Genomic DNA, 20061 nt, shown 5'->3' with positions numbered 1-20061 from the left:
AAAGCCTACTCAAATGGCATCCTTCTCCTGAACAGAGGTACTGAGCATGGTCTTGTCATCATGAACACCAATTTTTAGATAGAGTGACAAATACAGGACCATCTGGAGAAACCTGTGATCAAATGGATGTCCATATCACATAAGCCATGTAAGGAACCGATGACTGCTGGACAGATCACTGTCTTGCCAGATCCATTATAAACATCTGACTTGCTCTGAAACACTGAAAACAGCTAAAAGCAGTGTGAAGGACACCAAAGTTCTTCAAGACTGAATGGTCTGTAAGGATCTCCAACAGCATCCCCATGGAAAGCTCTCTGCCCTGTTCATAAATTAAGGTAACATTGAGGATCTCTGGGAGAGGTTTACAACTGCTGTCCATATAGCCTGTGCTGAATCCATTGGCTATAGCACCTGTCAACACCAAGACTGGTTTGGTAAAAGTGATGCAGAGTTCCAAGCCCTTCCAGAAGAGAAGGACTGATTCCACTTGCCAAAATGATACCTCATTTCAACAGAAGTAAATGTATCACTTCCTCAAAGCTGAAGCTCAAAGGAGGATCCAGAAATTCAAAACTCAGGGGTGCCAAGATAAAGCCAAGGAGATCCAGCTGTATGCTGACAAACATGACATGCGTAGCTTTTTACTGGTAATGAAAGCCCATCTTCCCACTTTCCTGCTATAGGAGGGTGACTCAATGTTCCTCAAAGACAATGAATCCATCTAAGTTAGATAAAAAGAACACTTAGAGGCACTCATGAGCCATGAATTGACTGTGGTGGATACAACTTGGTCTATCCCCCAATACTCTGAAAGGAAATCGCTAGCTAACCTTCCTATCCTAGAAGTCTGGCATGCCATCAAGAAAATTAAAAACAACAAGGCTACTGGACCAGATGGTATACTTACTGAAATCTACAAGGCTAGTTGTGAGTAACTGGTTCTGAGTCTCCCAATTTTTTTCTCCAAATTTGGAATAATAAAGAAATCCCTGGGGACCTGAGGAATGCCAAGACAGAGACTATCTTCAAGAAAGTTACAATTTATCTTCAGGAAAGGAGATATGTCTGTCAGTGGGAACTATTAAGGTATTGCCCTCCTTTCCACAGCAAGGAAAATTCTCTCCTGAATCCTCCTGAACCATCTTCTACTGCTCGCTGAGGAATTCCTGCCAGAATCTCATTGTGGTTTCAGATTATCCCACTGAGAAATTAACAAGCTCTTTGTTGCTACCAGATACAAAAAAAAGTATTGGAAACAACCTCAGGACTTGTATATGGTCTTCATTGACCTTACCAAGGCCTTTGATTCCATCAGTCATGAAGCTGTATGAAAATTACTTCAATATACTGATGACTGCACCATCCTTGTGCACACTGAGGAAAACCACGCTGGATCTCTTTGGAGAAGCCTACTGAACTTTGGGCCTCTCTCAACATTAAGAAGGCTAAAGTGCTCTATCAGCCTGCTCTGAGCCATGAATGTGACCCGACCCCCCCCCCCCCAAATTACTGCATGGAAAGACTATGGAGGTAGTGAAGCACTTCCCCTACTTTAGTAGCTACCTCTCTCAGAGTGAGAATTGATGAGGAGATCAAGCACAGGATCTGGTGTGCAAGTGCCTCCTTTGGGAAATTTCTTCAGCAGTTTATTCACTGTGATCTCCAAAAAAGACACCAAGATCCAGTGAAGTTGGTGCTTGAGGATCACTGATTCAATATTAGTAACGCTGACTTCAGCAAGGATGCTGGCATTTGTGCAGTAATCTCCACATTTGATGTGGAGGATATTTTTGAAGACATCATTGATGACACTTCTCTAGGCTCTTGAGATGACACAGGTAGGCCACCTGTGTTTCACATCTGTAGAGGAGAGTGGGGATGATGACTGTATTGTAGACCTAATTCTGATGTCTTTTTGAAGATCATGACAGATCTGTGGCTCAAGGATTGGACTCTTAAGTCACCTCAGTGAGTCTCTACAAGACTCATCAGTGAGCCATGGTAGAGATTGTTCTTGAATTGAGGGACAGCCAATAATAATGATAGTACACATAAAGTACAAAAAAAGTACCAAGGCCACTAAGTCAATCGCTCAAAAATGATGAAATGCCCAAATTAGGGTTGCCTCTCACCCTTAATTTGGCTCCATTTTACGTATGCATTATGATAAAATTGGGAGCAGGGATCATTGAGAAAGTCTTGCTCAGCTCCTGTAGGTCGGGACTGGAGCATGTTCAATGCAGACAGAACGTTGAGAAAAAGTAGCTACCAAACCCTAACTCTCTACTGAAGAAAATTAATACATCTTAATTTAAGGAAAGACTATTATGATCATCTAATCTGACCTGTATAATATAAACCAGGGCAGCAACCTTTGGCACACAGGCCAGAATCAGGCCACAAAGAGCACATCTAGATGAATGTGCACATGTGGTATGCAGCGCTGCAGACCTGTCTGCTGCCCTGCAAACCACACATGCTACACATGCAGGTGTCTGCTGTGATGCTAATTTGCAGTGCAGGGGGGGAGGTTTGACAGCAGGAGATCTGGCAGAGTTATAAAGAACTGAAAATAGTTTCATAATGCAAAGCATTGGGTAACTTTGCCTGTAGGTGGTGCTAGCAGAAATGACCATATATAAAACGTATATGGAAAATATATGCCTATATATGTAGAATTCAGCATGAGAAAAAAATATCAGTATGTTCTCTAACTAAATCATGTAGAAATTATCACGAATAAAACTAAAAATATTATCTGGAGTTGCATGACCAACTTTCCTAAATAATATGTTTTCCTCAGCATGAAGCCATTTATCTTTGTTATTAATCAGATTGTGTTTTGTCTTAAAACATATTTCAAGGACCTTCAATTCCAATTATGTTTCTTATTGTCAAGACACTGCTGCATTATTAAAGAAAAGAATCATACAAGGCCAGAGCATTACACAAAGAAATTACTTTTTATTGCAGAACAGACACTTTAGTCTACTTCTGTCAGCTCAACCATATGGCTATTTTAGTCTTTATGAAACACAAATACACAAAAATAAGTTTCACTTCACCATGGAAAGGAAAGAAAGCACTCAGTGGCATACCAGAAATGAGGTAGATTGAATAACACAATGTAAAATTATTCCTAATTTCTCTATAAATGTATTTTATTCTGAAGAATACGAATGTGTGGGATGCTCAAAGACACTGATGCTCTAATGTATTTTGTCTAGTAAGTTAAGGGCTGCACTTATTAAACCTCCTATGCACAAAAATTTAGACTTGTGACTCCTATTAAAGTCAATATAGGTTATAAAGTTTAACTCCACAAACTGTTAAAGAATCAGAGAAAACAAATCTTAGGACTATAAACAAGGAGCTCACAATGCCATCTCTCCCTATTCATCTAGGACCAAACAGATTACAAAAATGCCTTAGGAAGTGTAGGAAGGGGTAGAGAAAGCTATTCCATTTCACAGAGGATTTCACTATCTTAGAATCTGAGTTGTTTTCCAGTTCAAAAAAGCTAAACATTTTGAAGCTCTCCACAAATGGAGATGGAGCCTTATCTCTGTGATTATCTACCTTGCAGGCTGTCCTGGGACCACCAAACCTGGAAATCCACATGTCCCTAGCAACCAGTGTGATGAGATACCAAAGGAACTAGATGAGGTGGACTGGCAGGCAATCAAGTTAAACCTACCTGACCAGTTAGGTTCCACTAGAATCTTACCTGGCAAATTTGCAGAGAAGAGTTGTCAAAACTGAATAATTTCCACAAAATGTTTCCATTTCTACAAATAAACGAAGTCTGATAAAAGCTTTTTTTGCCTCTTCCCTCACTCCTCCCCCACCACCCCAAGAGACCAAGGTCTTCTCAATAGCCAAATAATGATCATGGCTCCCAGGTGTAGGACATCTGGGTTGTAGTATTTTATAGGCAAAGAAAGTAGAGGGGTGATATAATTTTACAAAAGTTAAAATTATTCTTAAGGAAATGCTTTTTCATTTGAAAAATGTTCTTGTGTTGAAATCTAAACATTCTTCAGGAATGTGTTGTTTTAAAAAAATAATACGGAGATATATTTGACTTTCTCTTTTAGTTTCTTTCCAACTTCATTATTTCTTTTCAACTTTTAACCTTTTTAACTTTTAATATTAATATTCATGTAGTCAGACAATATAGTTAAGTTGTTATATAGCTGATATTTCATATCTTGCACTATTATATATGGGTGTTATTGAATATACCCTTTCAACATTATCAAAACAAAGCATTTCAACAAGATTGTTTCAGTGTTTCCAAAATATAATCTTTTGGATTTCTCATTCTTCAGTAAATTTCTAAATATTGATGTTTTTCACCTGTTCTCAGATAAAAGGAAACACTGAATGTCAGAATTTCTTATGAAACAGAAATTCTGTTTTTTCACCATCTTTAATTAACCACTGGTGAGAATTTTAAAAGCACCAGAATATGTTTCATAGTGTAAAGATGTGTGTCAAATGTCCTTGCTGGTCACATCACTTTTGTGTTTGGATGTTCAGAGCTGTTCATTATTCTGCAATGCATTAAAAAAAAAAACCAAAACCAATTTGGGCAGTTTGCAAAAATTGACATAGGTAGGTGGTGATATCATAATTCTTTTCCAAAAGATATGCAAATAACAAGAAGCAAGATTTGTTTAGTAAAAGCTTTTATAGGACCAACATATAGTTGAGAGATATGTTATGCAAGCTTTTGGGTTCAACTGCTCTATCCCCAGGTCTTCAAAAGAAGCAGATAAAAAATTACTAACTTACCTCCCAAGTGCAAGCCATCCAAATGTGTGACAAAGATACTAACACTCATGTTCTGTTACACATCATACCCTAACTGATAGATTATAATATTCCTTAGGAGTAAAATCTGTTGTAAGGGGTGGTGGTTTCTCATTGTCCGAATTAAATCAATTAGGATTCCAATTCACTAATCAAGCGTGCTGGGGAGTGGATACTTGTTGAGGTTGCCTAAGGGTTGAACAGTTCAAAAAAGGTAACTTTTTCCATGCTGGTTTCCCAAGGAGGTAAGAGTTTGGAGAAGGATCTATGACCAGACTACCTGTAGGCTACACCACAGAGGCAGGGAACTTGAAGAAAGTATGATCCCTTTCCCTTGTGCCCTGGAAATCAGTTAGGTATGACTCAGTGATGTCACTTGTAGAGCAGTGCTGCTGGCATCATTATTTTCTCATCACTGTCCTGGATCGAAAAAAGCTGCTGCTCCATTACTTCTGGAGGCATGGCTCCTTGTTGCCTTGCAGGTTGGTCTATTGCTCCCATATCCTTTTCTCCCATTCCGTTCCACTGCAGCAAGTGGAGTGGAGCTGGAAAGGAAGATATGCTGGGCCGCCTTTTTCACAGAAAGGAAAGGACCATCGTGAGCAGAGCCAGCCAAAGCTGCTGGGCTATTTTTTTTGCTTTTCAAATGAGAGTTTTGAGTGAGATTCCATGGCTTTGGTCCCTTCCAGCCTTAACATCAATGAATCTAACTATTTGCTCAATTCACTGTATTTTATCCAAACTCCTGGGATTCACAAGACAGCAGTCAGCAACATTTTCAGCTGGCAGACCAGAATTACCCATCTTGGATCTGAGGTAGCCTGGCACTAAAACCCATCTGTCACTGCCACCACTTCTCCCTGCCACCCAGACGTGGTACTCACAATATGCCCAGCTGTGGCATGGGCTAAGCACCCCACTGCCTGGTTACAGCATGGACTAAGTCCCCATTACTGAATGCCACTGAGGCCCCATGACTCTAAGCTGGATCCAGCCTGAGAACCATAGGTTGTCAACCCCGATCTAAGAAATCATGCCAAAAGACAGTTTCTGCTGAGAGTTCTGGAAATTTACACTTCTGGAATGACATCTCTCTTCCATAAAAGCAGCCTATCAGCACTGCTTTCTGCACAACGTAAAATATAAAAAGCAATGTTTTATGTTTTAACCTAAGACACTCTAGGCTCAACTGAAGTCTTAAACAAAGTTTCAATGGGATTCCCATTTGCTCTGAGCTAGTAAAACCAATGCTATAAATAATGGAATCCTCTTTTTCTCTGATTTGTTATATAAAAGTTATGGATCACAGATCAGGATGCCATTCTGAGATTCCTATTTAATATGTGGATGCTACCACAAGCAAGGTAAGGAGCTTTTGTTTAAAGTCAATAGGATCCTTGAGATGAAAGGCAAGTGCCATGAGACCTTCTCTAATTGTCTTTCTTTGGTTGACTTTAACTAGACATTTGTCTTTTCTTTGACATTTTAATAAAAGTCCTTTGGTGCCCATTTTCCTCACATCTGAATTTTTTTTGGCAGTGTATAGATGCAGAGATGTACCACAGGTCACTGTGAAGGTGCTACACTAGCAGTGGAGATTCTTTGGTAATATGCCTCAGGAGAACAATGCATGCTTAAGAAGACAGATTCCATATAGTGTTTCTTTTTTAAGACAAGGTTTGCTTTCACAGTTCCTGATATAGGAGAAATCTACTGCTGTTACTTATCCACTTCACTTCTAGCTTTGTAGACACTCATTTTTCTCTCTTCATTTACCTTTTAACTATTACTGGATTTGACTCCTAAGTACCTCTTTCTCAGTCCTTATCTTTCCCAACATTTCCACTAAACAAAAACACAGTTTCTTGGTTTCTGATTCACCTCACAGCTGATCTACTAGCTACCAAGTCTGACTGCAAAAGGGACTGAAAGTAGCCAGGTGGGAGAAATTTTATTTTGGGCAGGCTGCCAAAAGTGGTAAACTGTGAGGATTAGTCCAGCTTATGTTGTACATGTTTTGAATTACATTTTGTACAGGTTCCAACAGACCAGAGAGAGCCACCTTTCATGTGCATTTAGGGCCATGGAATGATGAAAAATTTACAGCAGTGAAATAGGCATTGCAGACAATCGACACAAGCTCATAAACTGAAATAGCTTCACTCAGTCTGGTGGAGAATTACCCTTGAAAAAAAAAATCAAGAGTAAAACTACCAGTTCTACCAGGGTAGGTGTTGTCTTTCTGCATCTGTCTTCGGGGTTGCTGTTTGATAAGTTACCTACTCCCTTGCAGCAAGTTACGGCAATATCTGTCTATTAAGAATGTAAGGAATGCCCCACTAGGTCAGAACAATGGTCCATCGAGCCCAGTATCCTGTCTCTGAGAGGAGAAACAGATGTTGCCAAGCCAAAGTGGATCAGCTGTAGTGGGGTATTCTCAACATAGCTGATCCACTCAATTAGGCAATATACACAGAGCCCATTGTCCCACATCGAACCACATGCTTAATGAGGGACAAAGGTGATGTGTACCCCTTGTGAGGAATTGCCTGCATCCCTTTCTGCCCTTTCCTTTCTGGTCCTTTGTGAACCTGTGCCTCACCTGAAGGCATGGGTCAGCACAGAGATGCAGCATGGTGCAGGAGCTGGGAAATCCCTAGTGACGCATGCCTCCACATAGGCATGGGTCAGTATGGATCCCAGGGGGGAGATGGTCAAGGGAGCTTGGCTAGCCTTGGGGCCCATGTCTCCATGTTCAGACCCATACTGACCCATGTCTCCACATGAAGCATGGGTCAGCATTGGTTTTGATGTGGAGGCACAGGGCACTGAGGATTCCCAGGCTCCTATGTCACTCCATGCTACCCTATGCTGGGATCCTCACTCATCCGTGTCCGTGTGAGCCATGGGTCAGCACAGGTCCCTGGGTGGATGCATGGGGTGCTAGGGATCAGAGCCAACCCTAGGGGTGTGCAGGACCTGGGGCATATCAGCCTGTGTGGGGCCTGTGCTGGGGGGGGGGGGGGGGGGGGGGAGGGTTGCAAGCATCCAGAGCGCAGAGCTGGCCATGCACAGTGGCCGCCCAGAGTGGTGGCACCCTTGGCACATGTGGGATCTGGGGTGGTTGCCCCGATTTGCCCCTCCCAGGACAGCTCTGCTAGGGATTCCCCAACTTCTGGGCACACCACACTTCCTTGCCAGGATCTGCACTGACCTGTGTTTCAAATGGAGACAACTTGAGCTGATTATTTTTATGCCAGGATAATACAAGAGATAAAGGTCTAACGTATCTTTCTCTGGAAAGGATTAAAGCTTACTCCTTCTTCCTAATTAAAACAGTTACTCTGCTAGAACAGGTAGGAGGGGCATATCTTGGGTCAGTCCTCTCTGACAATTCCAATATCATTGCACTGGACTTTCCCCCCCTCTAAATATAGACTTTTTTTCCAACTAATTTCTCTATTAAAACAACTTTCTTGTCTCCTGGGAAAACACAAAAATAGGTTTTTCCAACAGCTGTAGTGGTTACTAGGGCTGTGTGAAGCTTCAGATTCTGATTCGATTCAGAGGAGATTCGGCCCGATTCAGTGGCCGAATCTTGAAATCCAAATTGAATCAGGAGACCAAGGAAAAAGTCCGAATCAATTAGAAGTTCTCCGAATCAATTTAGAAAAGATTCAGAGAGCTTTGGCAATTCATGCAGTCCCCACTCGCTGCAGCATGGGAGCCCAGAGTCCCTGCTGGTAAGTAGGGGGCGGGGGAGGGGAGGGGAGGCTGAGGAGGGAAGGGGACCATGGGAGGACCCCTGCCAGGCCCCATCCCCTGCCTGCTCCCCTAGCCACCCTGAGAGCCCCCTGATCCCTGCCCATTCTCCCAACCCTGTCAATGGCTGCCCCACCTGGCCCCAGCATCCCAGCACTTAAAAAAAACCAACCCTGCACTCACCAGCTGCTGTAGCAGCCTTTGGGGCTTTTGGGGCCCTAAAAAAAAAAAAAAAAAATCCCCGCACTCATCAGCTGCCGCAGTGGCCTCAGGGCTTCTGGGGGCTCATGGCAGAGCCCCCCCATGCAGTGAAGGGCAGTGGAGGGGCAGTGGGGATTGCCTCCCCCACCTGGCAGGAGCCAGTGAGTGGGAGTTTTGTGTTTTTTTTTAAGGGCAGGGAGCTCGGGCCAAGTGAGGCAGCCGTGGGGTGGGGGGAGGACTGGGAGATTGGGCAGAGGTCAGGGGACTCATGGCAGAGCCCCCCATGTGGCAGGGATCAGGCCCTCCCCCCCCCCACCTGGCAGTAGCCGGTGAGTGCAGACTTTTTGGTTTTTTTTAAATGAGCCGGGAGTTGGGAGAGCAGGTGGAGCAGCCATTGAGAGTGGGCAGGGGTGGGGCTGATTCGGAGATTTGGCCAAATCATCAGTGGCCAAATCTCTGAATCAGATTCAGCTGAATCGATTCGGGACAGTGATTCAAATCACCAAATCAAATCACTGTCCCCCAAATCAGCCAAATCCAAAGCAAATACTAGCCGCTTCACACAGGCCTAGTGGTTACCATTAAAAGAAACATTTAGCCACAGTTTTATACAATACCCCACAGTAACTTTTTCAAGTATAAGGAAACAATGTGGTCTTTTCATTGTGGCTAAAATTCATTTTTACTAACAGATACCACCTTTCCATTTGTAGCCATTTTACTTTAGCACATCCTATAATAGGACTTAGACCCATCCTGTGCATACAACTCTTTCCAGTATTAGAAGGCTGCTGCATGAAGAAATACCAGCCTTACCTCTTGCCACCCCAGTAGAAATAAACAATGTCAATATAAAGCCAATATTCTTCCTTTTAACACTACATTTCCCAGTCCATCAAAAGGCAAATTATCATCTACAAGACCCCAAAAAGTATAAAGCAGAGACAAAAATAATTACTGTATTTACCTGAATCCAAGATGACCCTGAATTTATGATGATGACCCAAAATATATGGAAAATTTATAAATGTGTTACATTAGATTCTAGTGTAGAATCTAATTATTTGGAGGATTGTAACAGGGAACCCTTGCCTCTGTTACTAGGAGGGCTTGAAAAGGTAAAAGGCCAGGGATCAAGCAGCTAATGAGGTAATCAACTGAAAGAGGAACAAAAAAGGCCAATCAGGCGACTGGAAAGAGGTTGGGCTGAGGAATATAAGCCCAGTCCCTGACCTAGAAAGGATCAGTCAGGCCTTGCTGGCAGCAAGGTGAGGAGCTCCTGCACAAGGCAGCTGCAGGAGGAGGGCTCATTGGCACCTAAACAATCCCAGAGAGTTGCAAAGAAAGAGCCAAAGGTACTTGTTGCTTTCAGAGAGATATTAACTGAGGTTTGGGAGGATTTTTTGTTTCTCGGCTATTAGGCCGACGTTTATGATTTAGTTAGATCTTGTGGGGGACCGGTTGTGGCTGTAAGGAGAGGAGGTGACCATGGACAGGGGTGCTTTAGAATACGTCTCTTGCAATTACCACCAGAGTTTAAGTAGTTCAGGCCCCAACAGAGGGTGGAGATGATTGAGATGCCGATGGACCCCAGAAAAGGGGTTTGTTATTGAGGTAGGACTGAACCCCAGAGGCTGAGGCCTTGAACAGTAGGACCCAGTCTGTGACAGCCAAGACTCTGACAAGTGCCAGAGCCTACATAGGTGTCCATTGGCAATGTGTAGGGGGTGCACACAGGTGCACGCTCACCCCCTAAGATCAGCCATGCGCCTCCTGGAAGTGCCAGCTGTGAAACCGGACGTGTCACTGGAAGTGCACTTCTGGTTTCCCTGATTTCACCTCTGGGTCGGCGATCGGCCAGTGGAGGAATCCCCTCCCCGCCTCCCCCCGCCCCATTGACAATTGGCTGCTGGGGGACCCCCCCAGTCAGCAATCTGGTGCACCCCCAGACATGAGAGACACCAGTCATTCGTGTAGTTGTTCCCTTTAAAGAGGAAGTACCAGGAGAAGGGCAGAAGGTCCCAAGTGTAGCTGATTGGGATGGACAGATCAGCTTACCCCGTGAGGTGACTACTGACCCATAGGGATCCCTTCCCAGCAACAACAAACAACACTGAAGTCATGGTTGGTGAGTGACATAGGCAAAGCAGGATCATATAGGTGGCACAAGGAGAGGCATGGTAGTTCCAGGGCATGTACCATTCTTCTATCATTAATCATGAGTCTGATGTCACAGAGAGCTTTGGAAACAAAGTTTCTTTGAGAAATATCACCTTTTTACAGTTCTTATGCTGATGTGATGACTTCAAATGCGCAACTATATCCTACAGGTCACTATGACCCACAGGCTTAATAACTCAAGTAAGCAATGAAAATCTGTAGCCTACTTTTATAATATATTGCAGCAAGTAGCACATGCATTTATTCAGCAAGCCTCCAGGACAGGATTCTACAACACCCTAGAGGCTTTTATGGTTTCAGTTTAAACCCTAAACTACTTCCAGCTCTGATAGGCACTCTCCCTGGCTTCCCCCACCCTGCAACTAATCACAGATTCTCCATACCATAGAGGATAAAAAGGTATAAATAAATAATCTAGTCATCTTCACTTCCCCACCCCTTTTAGAAGGCCAGAAAGATAGATTTAAAAAGCTTAAGTAGCAGCAAGGTTCTAGGTCAGGTTTACACCAAGAAATGGCATTAAATTCAAAATTCAGTTTGTCATATCTACCACTCCAGTCACCATGAATGTACATGTATGCAAACACACAGAGAGATGTTATTTATGATAATGGATGGTACAGCACAGCAGACTCATGAATGTGTAACATGCAGATGTGCAATACGGTCAGTAATGTTTGCTGTAAGAATTATCCTCACTTCTGGGTATACAAATCCTAAACCAAACTGTTGCATTAGTCTGTTTATTTATTTATTTTTGAAGGGAACCAAGGTGTGTGTGTATACCTCTACTAAACGTCATGTTGTGAAAGAACTGCCATGCCAAACTACGGGGATTCAGGCAGATTTGGGCAGAATGTCAGTGTATGTAAAAGAACAGCCAAGTAACGACTTTTTCAAAGTTTCCAGGTGTTTCATATGGTTTTTTTCAATTCTTTCTGGGCTGATTTAGTAAATTACTGGGGAAAAGTAAAGAAATTTCCTTTCAGCCCCAAAGTTGCAAGCTGTTTAGTTAGACCAGATGATATATCAGCATGATTCTATCAGGACAAATCAAAGTTTACTGAGCAAATGTGTTCTGTAACCTGATTTATTGGTACCATCTGCCAGCACCCATGAACAGATGCTCTGTGGGACCTCATTAATGTGCAATAATGATTGGGAGACCCACTGCAGATCATTGGATTTTGTGAATTAGTGGGTATGGAAGGAGAACTAGCACCATGAAAAATATCTAGGTTAATGCATCCAAATATTCACTTTATAGTTTAATTAGCTTTATACTAAATTCTTCAGTATGTACTAATACAGGTACTTGGGTATGCTTTGGAAAAAAAGGCAAAATCCTATATCACTAGGATTTTGCTAATGTTTGTCTTAGGCCTGAGGGGGTTTGGTCAAGTTCATAGTTTTGCAAAATTAATGACATTTTATTCTATGTAAGGTTCTCTTTTTATAAGTGAACTTAGTGAAGGTAGAAGCTGCCTGACAGATGGCACTGAAGGCCTTTATCTCACCTACCCTGATCACACAAATACTTTCAGATTATAAACAGTCTGTAGGAAACAGGAAGGCTTGTTGACAGTGTGGTTAAGGCTTTTCACTATGGAACAAGAGGCATGACTTTAAGCCTCAGCTCAGACTTGTGACAAAGTTTATCCCAATCATCCTCTCCCCCACCCCCTATCCTAGTCACCTGTATCCCAATCACCCTCTCCTGTTGACCCAGTTATATACGGGTGCTGGGACTTTTAGGTGGGGAGTCAAAGGTGGGCAGGCATATTGCTTTTTTAGCTATAGAAACTAGTGTGCTTCAGCCATGCTTGGCCCAGACAGACCTTAGACCTGTAGAGTACAGAGATACAAGTAAATAATCTGGCAGGCAAGTTTATATTTGCTCCCTCCCTCTCCTTTAGAAACACAAGGAAGCTTCAGAGTAAAAGATTGTCAACACTAGACACGAGATATTTAAATATAACTGGAAAAGCATGAGCAGTGGCAATACCAGCTTCCTTGGAGGTCCAAGCCTGAGGTACTGTGCTTTTTAAAGAGTAGTGACACATACAATTTTTCAGTTTCTACTGGAAGAGTCGCTGCTCTTGCAAGAGAAACCACGAGTGTACAGATGTTCAAGATGGAGCAAAAATGGCCATCCCAGGATAAAAATAAGCCTGGAACAACCAAAATTAAATCACTTCTGGGAGAGTTAACATCTGTACATATTCCCTTCTAAGAAAAGTCATAGTACAGCCGACCAGCATCCCAGGGTGCTTTACTCCTGCTCCTCCCAGAAGCCAGTGTGTTGCTCAGGCTGGACTCTACTACTCAGGCTGAGAGTGGAGAACAGTCTATGCCCCCTTCAGAATCTCCATATTGCAGAGAGATACAGAATGGCTGATCCAGAACTGTCAAGGACCACCCAGTAAACTGCTGTCATCTGCCTCCAGGCACACTGAGGGAGTCCACAGAGTATTCTTAGATGTGTGCACAGTGGCCCTCTGCCTGAGCAGCATCAGCACTGCAACCTTTTTGCTCCTCAGAAGCTCAGCATTCAAATGTCTGTTCAAGGGTCTTCAAGTAAGTTTTTCTACCAGGAAAACAAATTTGGGAGAATTCCGTCAGATCATTTGAATGTGTGTATAAACTCTAAAATGGCCTCCATGCCCATTTAATCCCTGGACTGTCAATAAATGTCTCTTGTGATGATGATTTTGTGAAGTAAACACATGCTCAGGAGCTAGACTAACATTTGCAAAATCATTTTACACAGGCCACATCTAGACTAAGATAAAATGTCACTTTGCCAGCTAATGCCTTTTAAAATACAACCTGCCTTACCTACACAAGAATTCTAAAATATTAAAGTGTGTTAAAGTGTGCATATGCTTTAACATCTCTTATCCTAATCTAAACAAAGACATAGGCTCCTGAAGAGACATTAGACAGCAATAACTTTCAGTCACTCTCACCAGCACCCGGACCAGGAAAGTAGGAGTAAAAGCTATTTAATCCACTATGGCACCAATCCAGTTGTCACCCAGTCAAATAAATCCTCTATAGAGAAATTTCTATGAAAGTATTAATACTGTCTGTGGACACTTTAAATCTTTAAAAGAAATGATTATATGTATTCGGTGGTATAAACTTGATTTGTTTGGTGGGGGGAGGGGGAGTTTTATACTCAGTGGACACATCTACATGTGACACTAACTGTTCAGTAAGCTAATACCATTGTGCAGTTGTGTGCTGGGGAAAAACCATGCTAATACTCTACTGCACAGTAGTATTAGGCTAAAAAACCTCTGCACCAGAGCTACTGTGCAGTTACGCAAGTTACTGTGCAGTAGTGCAAGTTACTGTGCATTGATTTAGTACTCGGTTAACCAAATAACACATTAATGTGTATAACACATTAATGAACATGAGGACAGTGACATACCATGGGTTTCCGGTGCCTGGAGGCCAAAGCTTGCATTTCCACCCTTCCACCCAGTCCTTTGTACGGGAACTCCTCTGCTCCCACCCCACCCGGCCCTGTTTGGTTACCTGTTTCGGCTGCGAAGGAAATGAAAGTCCCAGCACACCGGATGCAGGGGGAGGGGTGGCAGCTGGAATTTCTGGCAGGAACAGGTAAGTAAACACCCAACCCGTGGGGTGGGTGGGCAGGTTGAACAATGAACGCAGCTGCCACCCACGTGATAAGAACTCTGAAGGGCCTGACCAGTGCCCCACCCAGGCCAGCACCTGGGGGACATGGTCCCCCTTCTGTGTTGGTCCGCTATTGTGTGTGGACATGCCCAGTTTAAAGAAAAAAACAACCTTTTTGTTTAAACCTTTTTTTATGATTAAAACCCTACAAAAATCTAGGGAAAACTGTTTTTCCATGGAACTGGATATGCATTGATTGATCAATTAACATGGTGAAAAGATATGACTTTGGTTTTTTGGTTTTTAATTACAAACCATAATACCTCGTTAAGGACAAATTCAGACCTGGGATCAAATCTTTTTTAATTTTGAAAGCAGCTATGGTGCTCATTAGGGAGAGATGTCCAAGTCATACAACATGGAGCAAGTTAGACAGACACGTGTGAAGGGTAGTTTAGTCCTGCCTTGAACAGGGAGTTATACTAGAGGATAACATGAGCTCCTATCCAGTCCTACTTTCCAATGATCCTGTGAACTTGGAAAGCTTGGATCCAGTGCTTTAATTTTGACCCATTTCTAATTTTCATATTAAAAAAATATTGTCTACCTCATTCATGCTTCACTGTTAGGAGCTTTATATTTTTCATGTTAGAAGATCACACTGATCTTTAGTTTTCTGTACCAAGGAGTAAAGGGGAAAATAAATAAATAAATAAATAAATAAAAACCAAGTACCGGGCTTCTGTTCCTTATTTAAGCCAAATGATAGAGATGTGGTGATAGAGTGGGTAGAAGTGGTAATAAAAAAAAAAAAGTCTCTCACTCACCTCATAGATATTCCTCCCAAGTTGTTTAACAGAACATTTTGTGCTGACAGTTTTTCAGTCCCAACTGCTGCTCTTTTCAGTTCAGAAGTTTCCTAACAGAGAAAACCAGGGAAGAAATCAATGGCCTCAATACTACTTTCTTCTGATCCCTCATCTCTGACCTTGAAGAGGCTTCTGTGGTCTAAAACAAAAAGGTATATTGAGACATATGTGGATTTTTGTTGCAGTTTTTATAGCAGTTCCATTCAAGCACTGTTGTGTTCATTTCTGTTACTAACTTCTTAGCACTGAAAAGAGAGAAACACACACAGTCAAAGAAGAGAAAACTTTCAGTGGTAATGGCACCAGTTCCTTCCATAACTGGGATCAAAACATGTTCTACCTCTGAAGGGGTTTAACATACTATCTGACTATGGTATTACTACTTATACTGTAGTTGATAGATACAATGACAGCATAAGCAGACACACTCAAATTAGCTTTACTGTACTGATCTTTGATAGCAATTGTAGATAAAATTCAATATATATATATACAATATATATACTAGCAAGTGCCCAGGTTCTATTGTGGGGCCAACTACCCTACCTTTCAGTTTTGGACAGAGCAGGCATGCTGTGATTCAGTGGGTATGTCTCCATAAGACATTTACTGAGGAGCTGCCTAATTAGCTTCACAGTAAAGTCTACATTTACACATGCAGCCTTATTAGGCTACAATAAACTAATTAACTCTGCTGTACTTGTAAATACAAGTACTATCCTATGACAGAGTTATTTACTCCAAAGCAATGCATGTGCAGTGGTGACACAAGGGGCCACGTTAGACCCTGGGCACTTGCTAGTATTGGCCCCAAGGGCCCCAAGGGGCTTGCCCTTGAGAGTGCTGGTGCACCCCCTGACTGCCCTCCCACCCTGGTCTGCAGGATTGCCCATGGGGGGACCCCCCTCCCAGCTGACGGCACGAGGGTGCGTCAGTGTGGAAGCTGCCAGCTGGCTAGCCCCACCCTGAAGCATCCTTGTGCCCCAGCCAATCCCTCTCTAGTATGTTCAGCTATGTCGCAGCAGCCACAGCCTGGCCGACAGACCCCCCAGGTCTCTTACCAGCTGACCTGCTCTGACCTGCCTCAATGAGCTGCAGTCCCAGGCACACATTCGAATGGCACACCCGAGAGAATAAATTTTTGCATAATATGTGAGTGGTATGAACACATGTTTATAGTGTGATAATTGAGTGGTATAAACACATTAAAGCTCTTGTGCATAGATCTGCGTAGGCTGCAATGGTGCCTCTGATTTCTCTATAGAGGTGCCTTCTGATGCTGTCAGATAATATGCTAATTGGGGCCATATAAGTGCAGAGATGGCTTGTGTGAAAAAAACCTTAGGTGACAAGGCTTTACCACCACTGCTTTTAGCACCTGATCCAAGGCCTATTTGAATGGAATGGAAAGAATTCTATTGATTTCAAATGATCAAACTTATTCAGATGAAATGAAAATAATGTTTTACTAACTGACACAGCCTGATTAAACTGAGGTTCTTACAGCATTATTAGGCCCAGTCATAAAGACTACTCAGTATGTTGCAAGAGACATGAACAAGTCAAGGCCAATGCATAGCCCATGGATGAAGGGGATAGTCAATGCTCCTATGCAGTGCTCTCATTTGGACCACTAAGGCATCTGCAAACTTATCTTGCAAGGCACAGCCCCTACTGCCAAAGAAATCTATGACAAAACTATTGTTGACATTGGTGGGGGAGGCTTAGGGCCAAATTTTAATAGGGATTCACAGTCAGTAAAGGCTCCACAATACAAGGAACCCTTTCACACTGTGAAACATACTCTGAACATCCAAGCAAGCTTTCCTTGACATGCACCTTCCCAGGGAATCACAAAGCACAAGGGAGAAAGAGAATTCCTAAACACTCAATGCCTCCAATAGAAAATCAACTGCAGATGCTTTCATCTTGCCCAAGAGTGAGAGGGGAAAAACAGGAGGGATAAAGTGGGATATGGGAAATCTCTCGTACATCTTTGGGAAGCAGACAGGAAAAATGCATGGCACTCCTCTAGACACAAGCCTTTCTTTTGTGCATAACTTTTCTCTGACAAGTAACTTTTCTAAACGCAGCATCTTGGGGCTCCTGAGTCATCATGAAATAATTCCATATGAAACTTTAAAACTTTCTGTTGTACAAACTAAAGCTGGGATGGCTGGGCTGTTAGGTAGTCATTAGGCCCAGTCATAAAGACTGTTTGGGTTGCTGCAGCAGACTACAAGGGATAGGAGCATATCAAGGGCAACGCATGGCTCACGAAGGTAATGGGTATGCAGTGCTCCTGTGCGGTGCTCTTAGAACAATGGCAACCTGTCTCTTGCTGTGCAAATAATTGGTACTCACAGAACTGCAGTTCCACAGATGAGAAAGGACATTAGTCTGCTCCCTGACAATTCCCAGACATTTGTAAGATGTGAACATAGGTACAAAATACCGTTCACAACATACAGTAACCTTTAAAGACATCCCAGCAGCCTCCTATTTTATTCAGTATGCCACAGGGCCACAGTGGAATAGAATGCAACTGCCCGCACCTCCAGGAGACTACTCTACCTGAATGTTAATTCATGGGGATTTGTATGAAACCTCAGCAGCAAGCACTTGGCTGTGTCAGTTTCCATGGTGCTGTCATGGTGCTCTCTCTCAACACCTTCACTTATCAGCATTTCCCACCATCCTCATGCCCATAATGTGCTGTTCATTCACCCAGAAAGTTCAGCTTTTGTAATGATGATTTGGGGGAGGGAGAAAGAAGGCAGAAAGGGTGAAAAGGTGAGCTGTGTATGAGAATGTGCCTGGGAACTTGGAATTTAGTTATGCACACAGTAAGGAATTAGAATTATGCCTCTCAAGGGATCTTCAGGAAACAAGCTGTGTTCATCTTTCCTGTCGCATTTCCCCTCTTGGAAAAGTACATTACCCTTGTGTAATTAGAAGGCATCTGGGCAAACTTATTTTGCTATCCAGTCCTTTTTACATTGCCAGAAATCAATGCTTTAATGTATAGATGGAGAAGAATATACGTTGCTTAAACAGAATGAATCAATACAAATGTTTCTAAGTCCTCCTCAACCTCTCCCTACCACAACCCCACTACTCATTAACTAGGACATCAAGTGATTAGAGGTAAATTTGTTTCACTGACTTTAAGTCCTGCTGGCTGCCTGATTAAATCCATGCATCTGTTAATTGGCTTCATTTCTTTCTTTCTCTATAGGACAGCTTTCCTGCTCGCTTTGGAGGAGTCCACTTTGTCAACCAGCCCTGGTATATCCATGCCCTGTACACGCTAATCAAACCCTTCCTCAAAGACAAGACAAGGAAAAGGGTAATTAAGAGAAAACAATACAAGATAGGAAGCTGTTGAACTGAAGTGACTAGAATAGCTTCCTGCTTTCTTTGTTTCATACTTTTTTCTCTCCAAATTTTCTGTATGGCCTCTAAGAACTATAACTATTAACTGAAGTCTCAGCTGGAGCTTGCAAATGTCCTGGATTGAATCAATAATTCAGGAGAAGCAGTTTATTGTCAGAATTCAAGTCAGGGAAAAGAATACCTTTGATGAATTACAAAGGACAGGGATATTCTATCATACACATTTATGGAGGGAGAGAGGGGAAGTGATATTTTCTGAATTGGGGTAGTGGAGAGTCATCATAGTCCTACACTGAAATCCCATTTAGAAAGCTAAACTTCAGCCCAGTGCAAGAACTATTAGTGTGAGTGAAATTTCCATTCTGTTCCTTCAGCAGGTTGCCTTTCTTTGCATAGCACGAGTTCTCACTGGTGTCTACAAAAATTTCCATGCCTGTAGCTTATTTGCCCACGCAGCAGGAGAAGCAGCAGGTCTTCATTGCAGAAAGCACCTGAATTATTGGACTGCACTGCCCCTTAGCCATTTACCCTTTTTATCTAAAGTCCCCAAAGCAAACTCTGGCATCAAATCTGCTATGGGATCCATCTGATGAGTATCAGACAGGCTGAGGATTCCTTTCAGTCTGAAACTCCATTTGAAAGTGGCAAGATAACTCAAGCTATGCAAAGTAAAAACTTGTAAAGTTCATAAGAAGATTGATGAAGTTCCTGGGCTGAGATTGGTGTATAATTTAAAAATGAAACAACACAAAATTAGCAATTTTGCAGGATTTCGGTCCAAAGCTAATTAAAATGCCATATTCTCAAAACTCATGTGACAGAGGAGATAAACAAAGGTGGATTAAAACATTCACACACAACCCCCTGCCAAGAAAAATGACTGATGGGTAAATACCCATCAGTATTTACACAGCTTGGGTAAATACCTAGATCTGTGTTTGGGGGTGTGTTAGACTCTTGCTGTTCCACTTGCCTGGACCCCAGGTTTAACTGAGGCTGTGCCAAATTCCAGATACCTGCCCTTGTCTTAAACAGACTGACATGGTGTTTTTCTATTTAAATTTAACATCTTGTTCTCTGTGCTCCTTCTAACCTTTTCACCTTTCCAATCACTTTGTCTCTATCTCCCTGCTCTCTTCTTCACTTCTTCCATTTGGCTCCGTTAGTAGAACTTTCTCCCCCTTCT

General features: G+C 42.6%; 1 protein-coding gene across 1 annotated transcript in view; it reads left to right on the top strand.

Annotated features, from left to right (window-relative positions):
- CLVS1 (clavesin 1) overlaps positions 1–20061 on the top strand; it is a 150362-nt gene that overhangs the window by 101674 nt on the left and 28627 nt on the right. Inside the window, exon 3 of the mRNA XM_006019128.1 lies at positions 18718–18828. Coding sequence (XP_006019190.1) covers positions 18718–18828 — 111 coding nt within the window. The remainder of the gene's footprint in view (positions 1–18717; positions 18829–20061) is intronic.

The sequence above is a fragment of the Alligator sinensis genome, unplaced genomic scaffold (assembly GCF_000455745.1).
Source record: "Alligator sinensis unplaced genomic scaffold, ASM45574v1 scaffold860_1, whole genome shotgun sequence".
In the NCBI taxonomy this organism is placed as follows: domain Eukaryota; kingdom Metazoa; phylum Chordata; order Crocodylia; family Alligatoridae; genus Alligator; species Alligator sinensis.
Note: the sequence above shows the minus strand (reverse complement) of the source record. Positions and strands in the feature narration are given on the sequence as shown.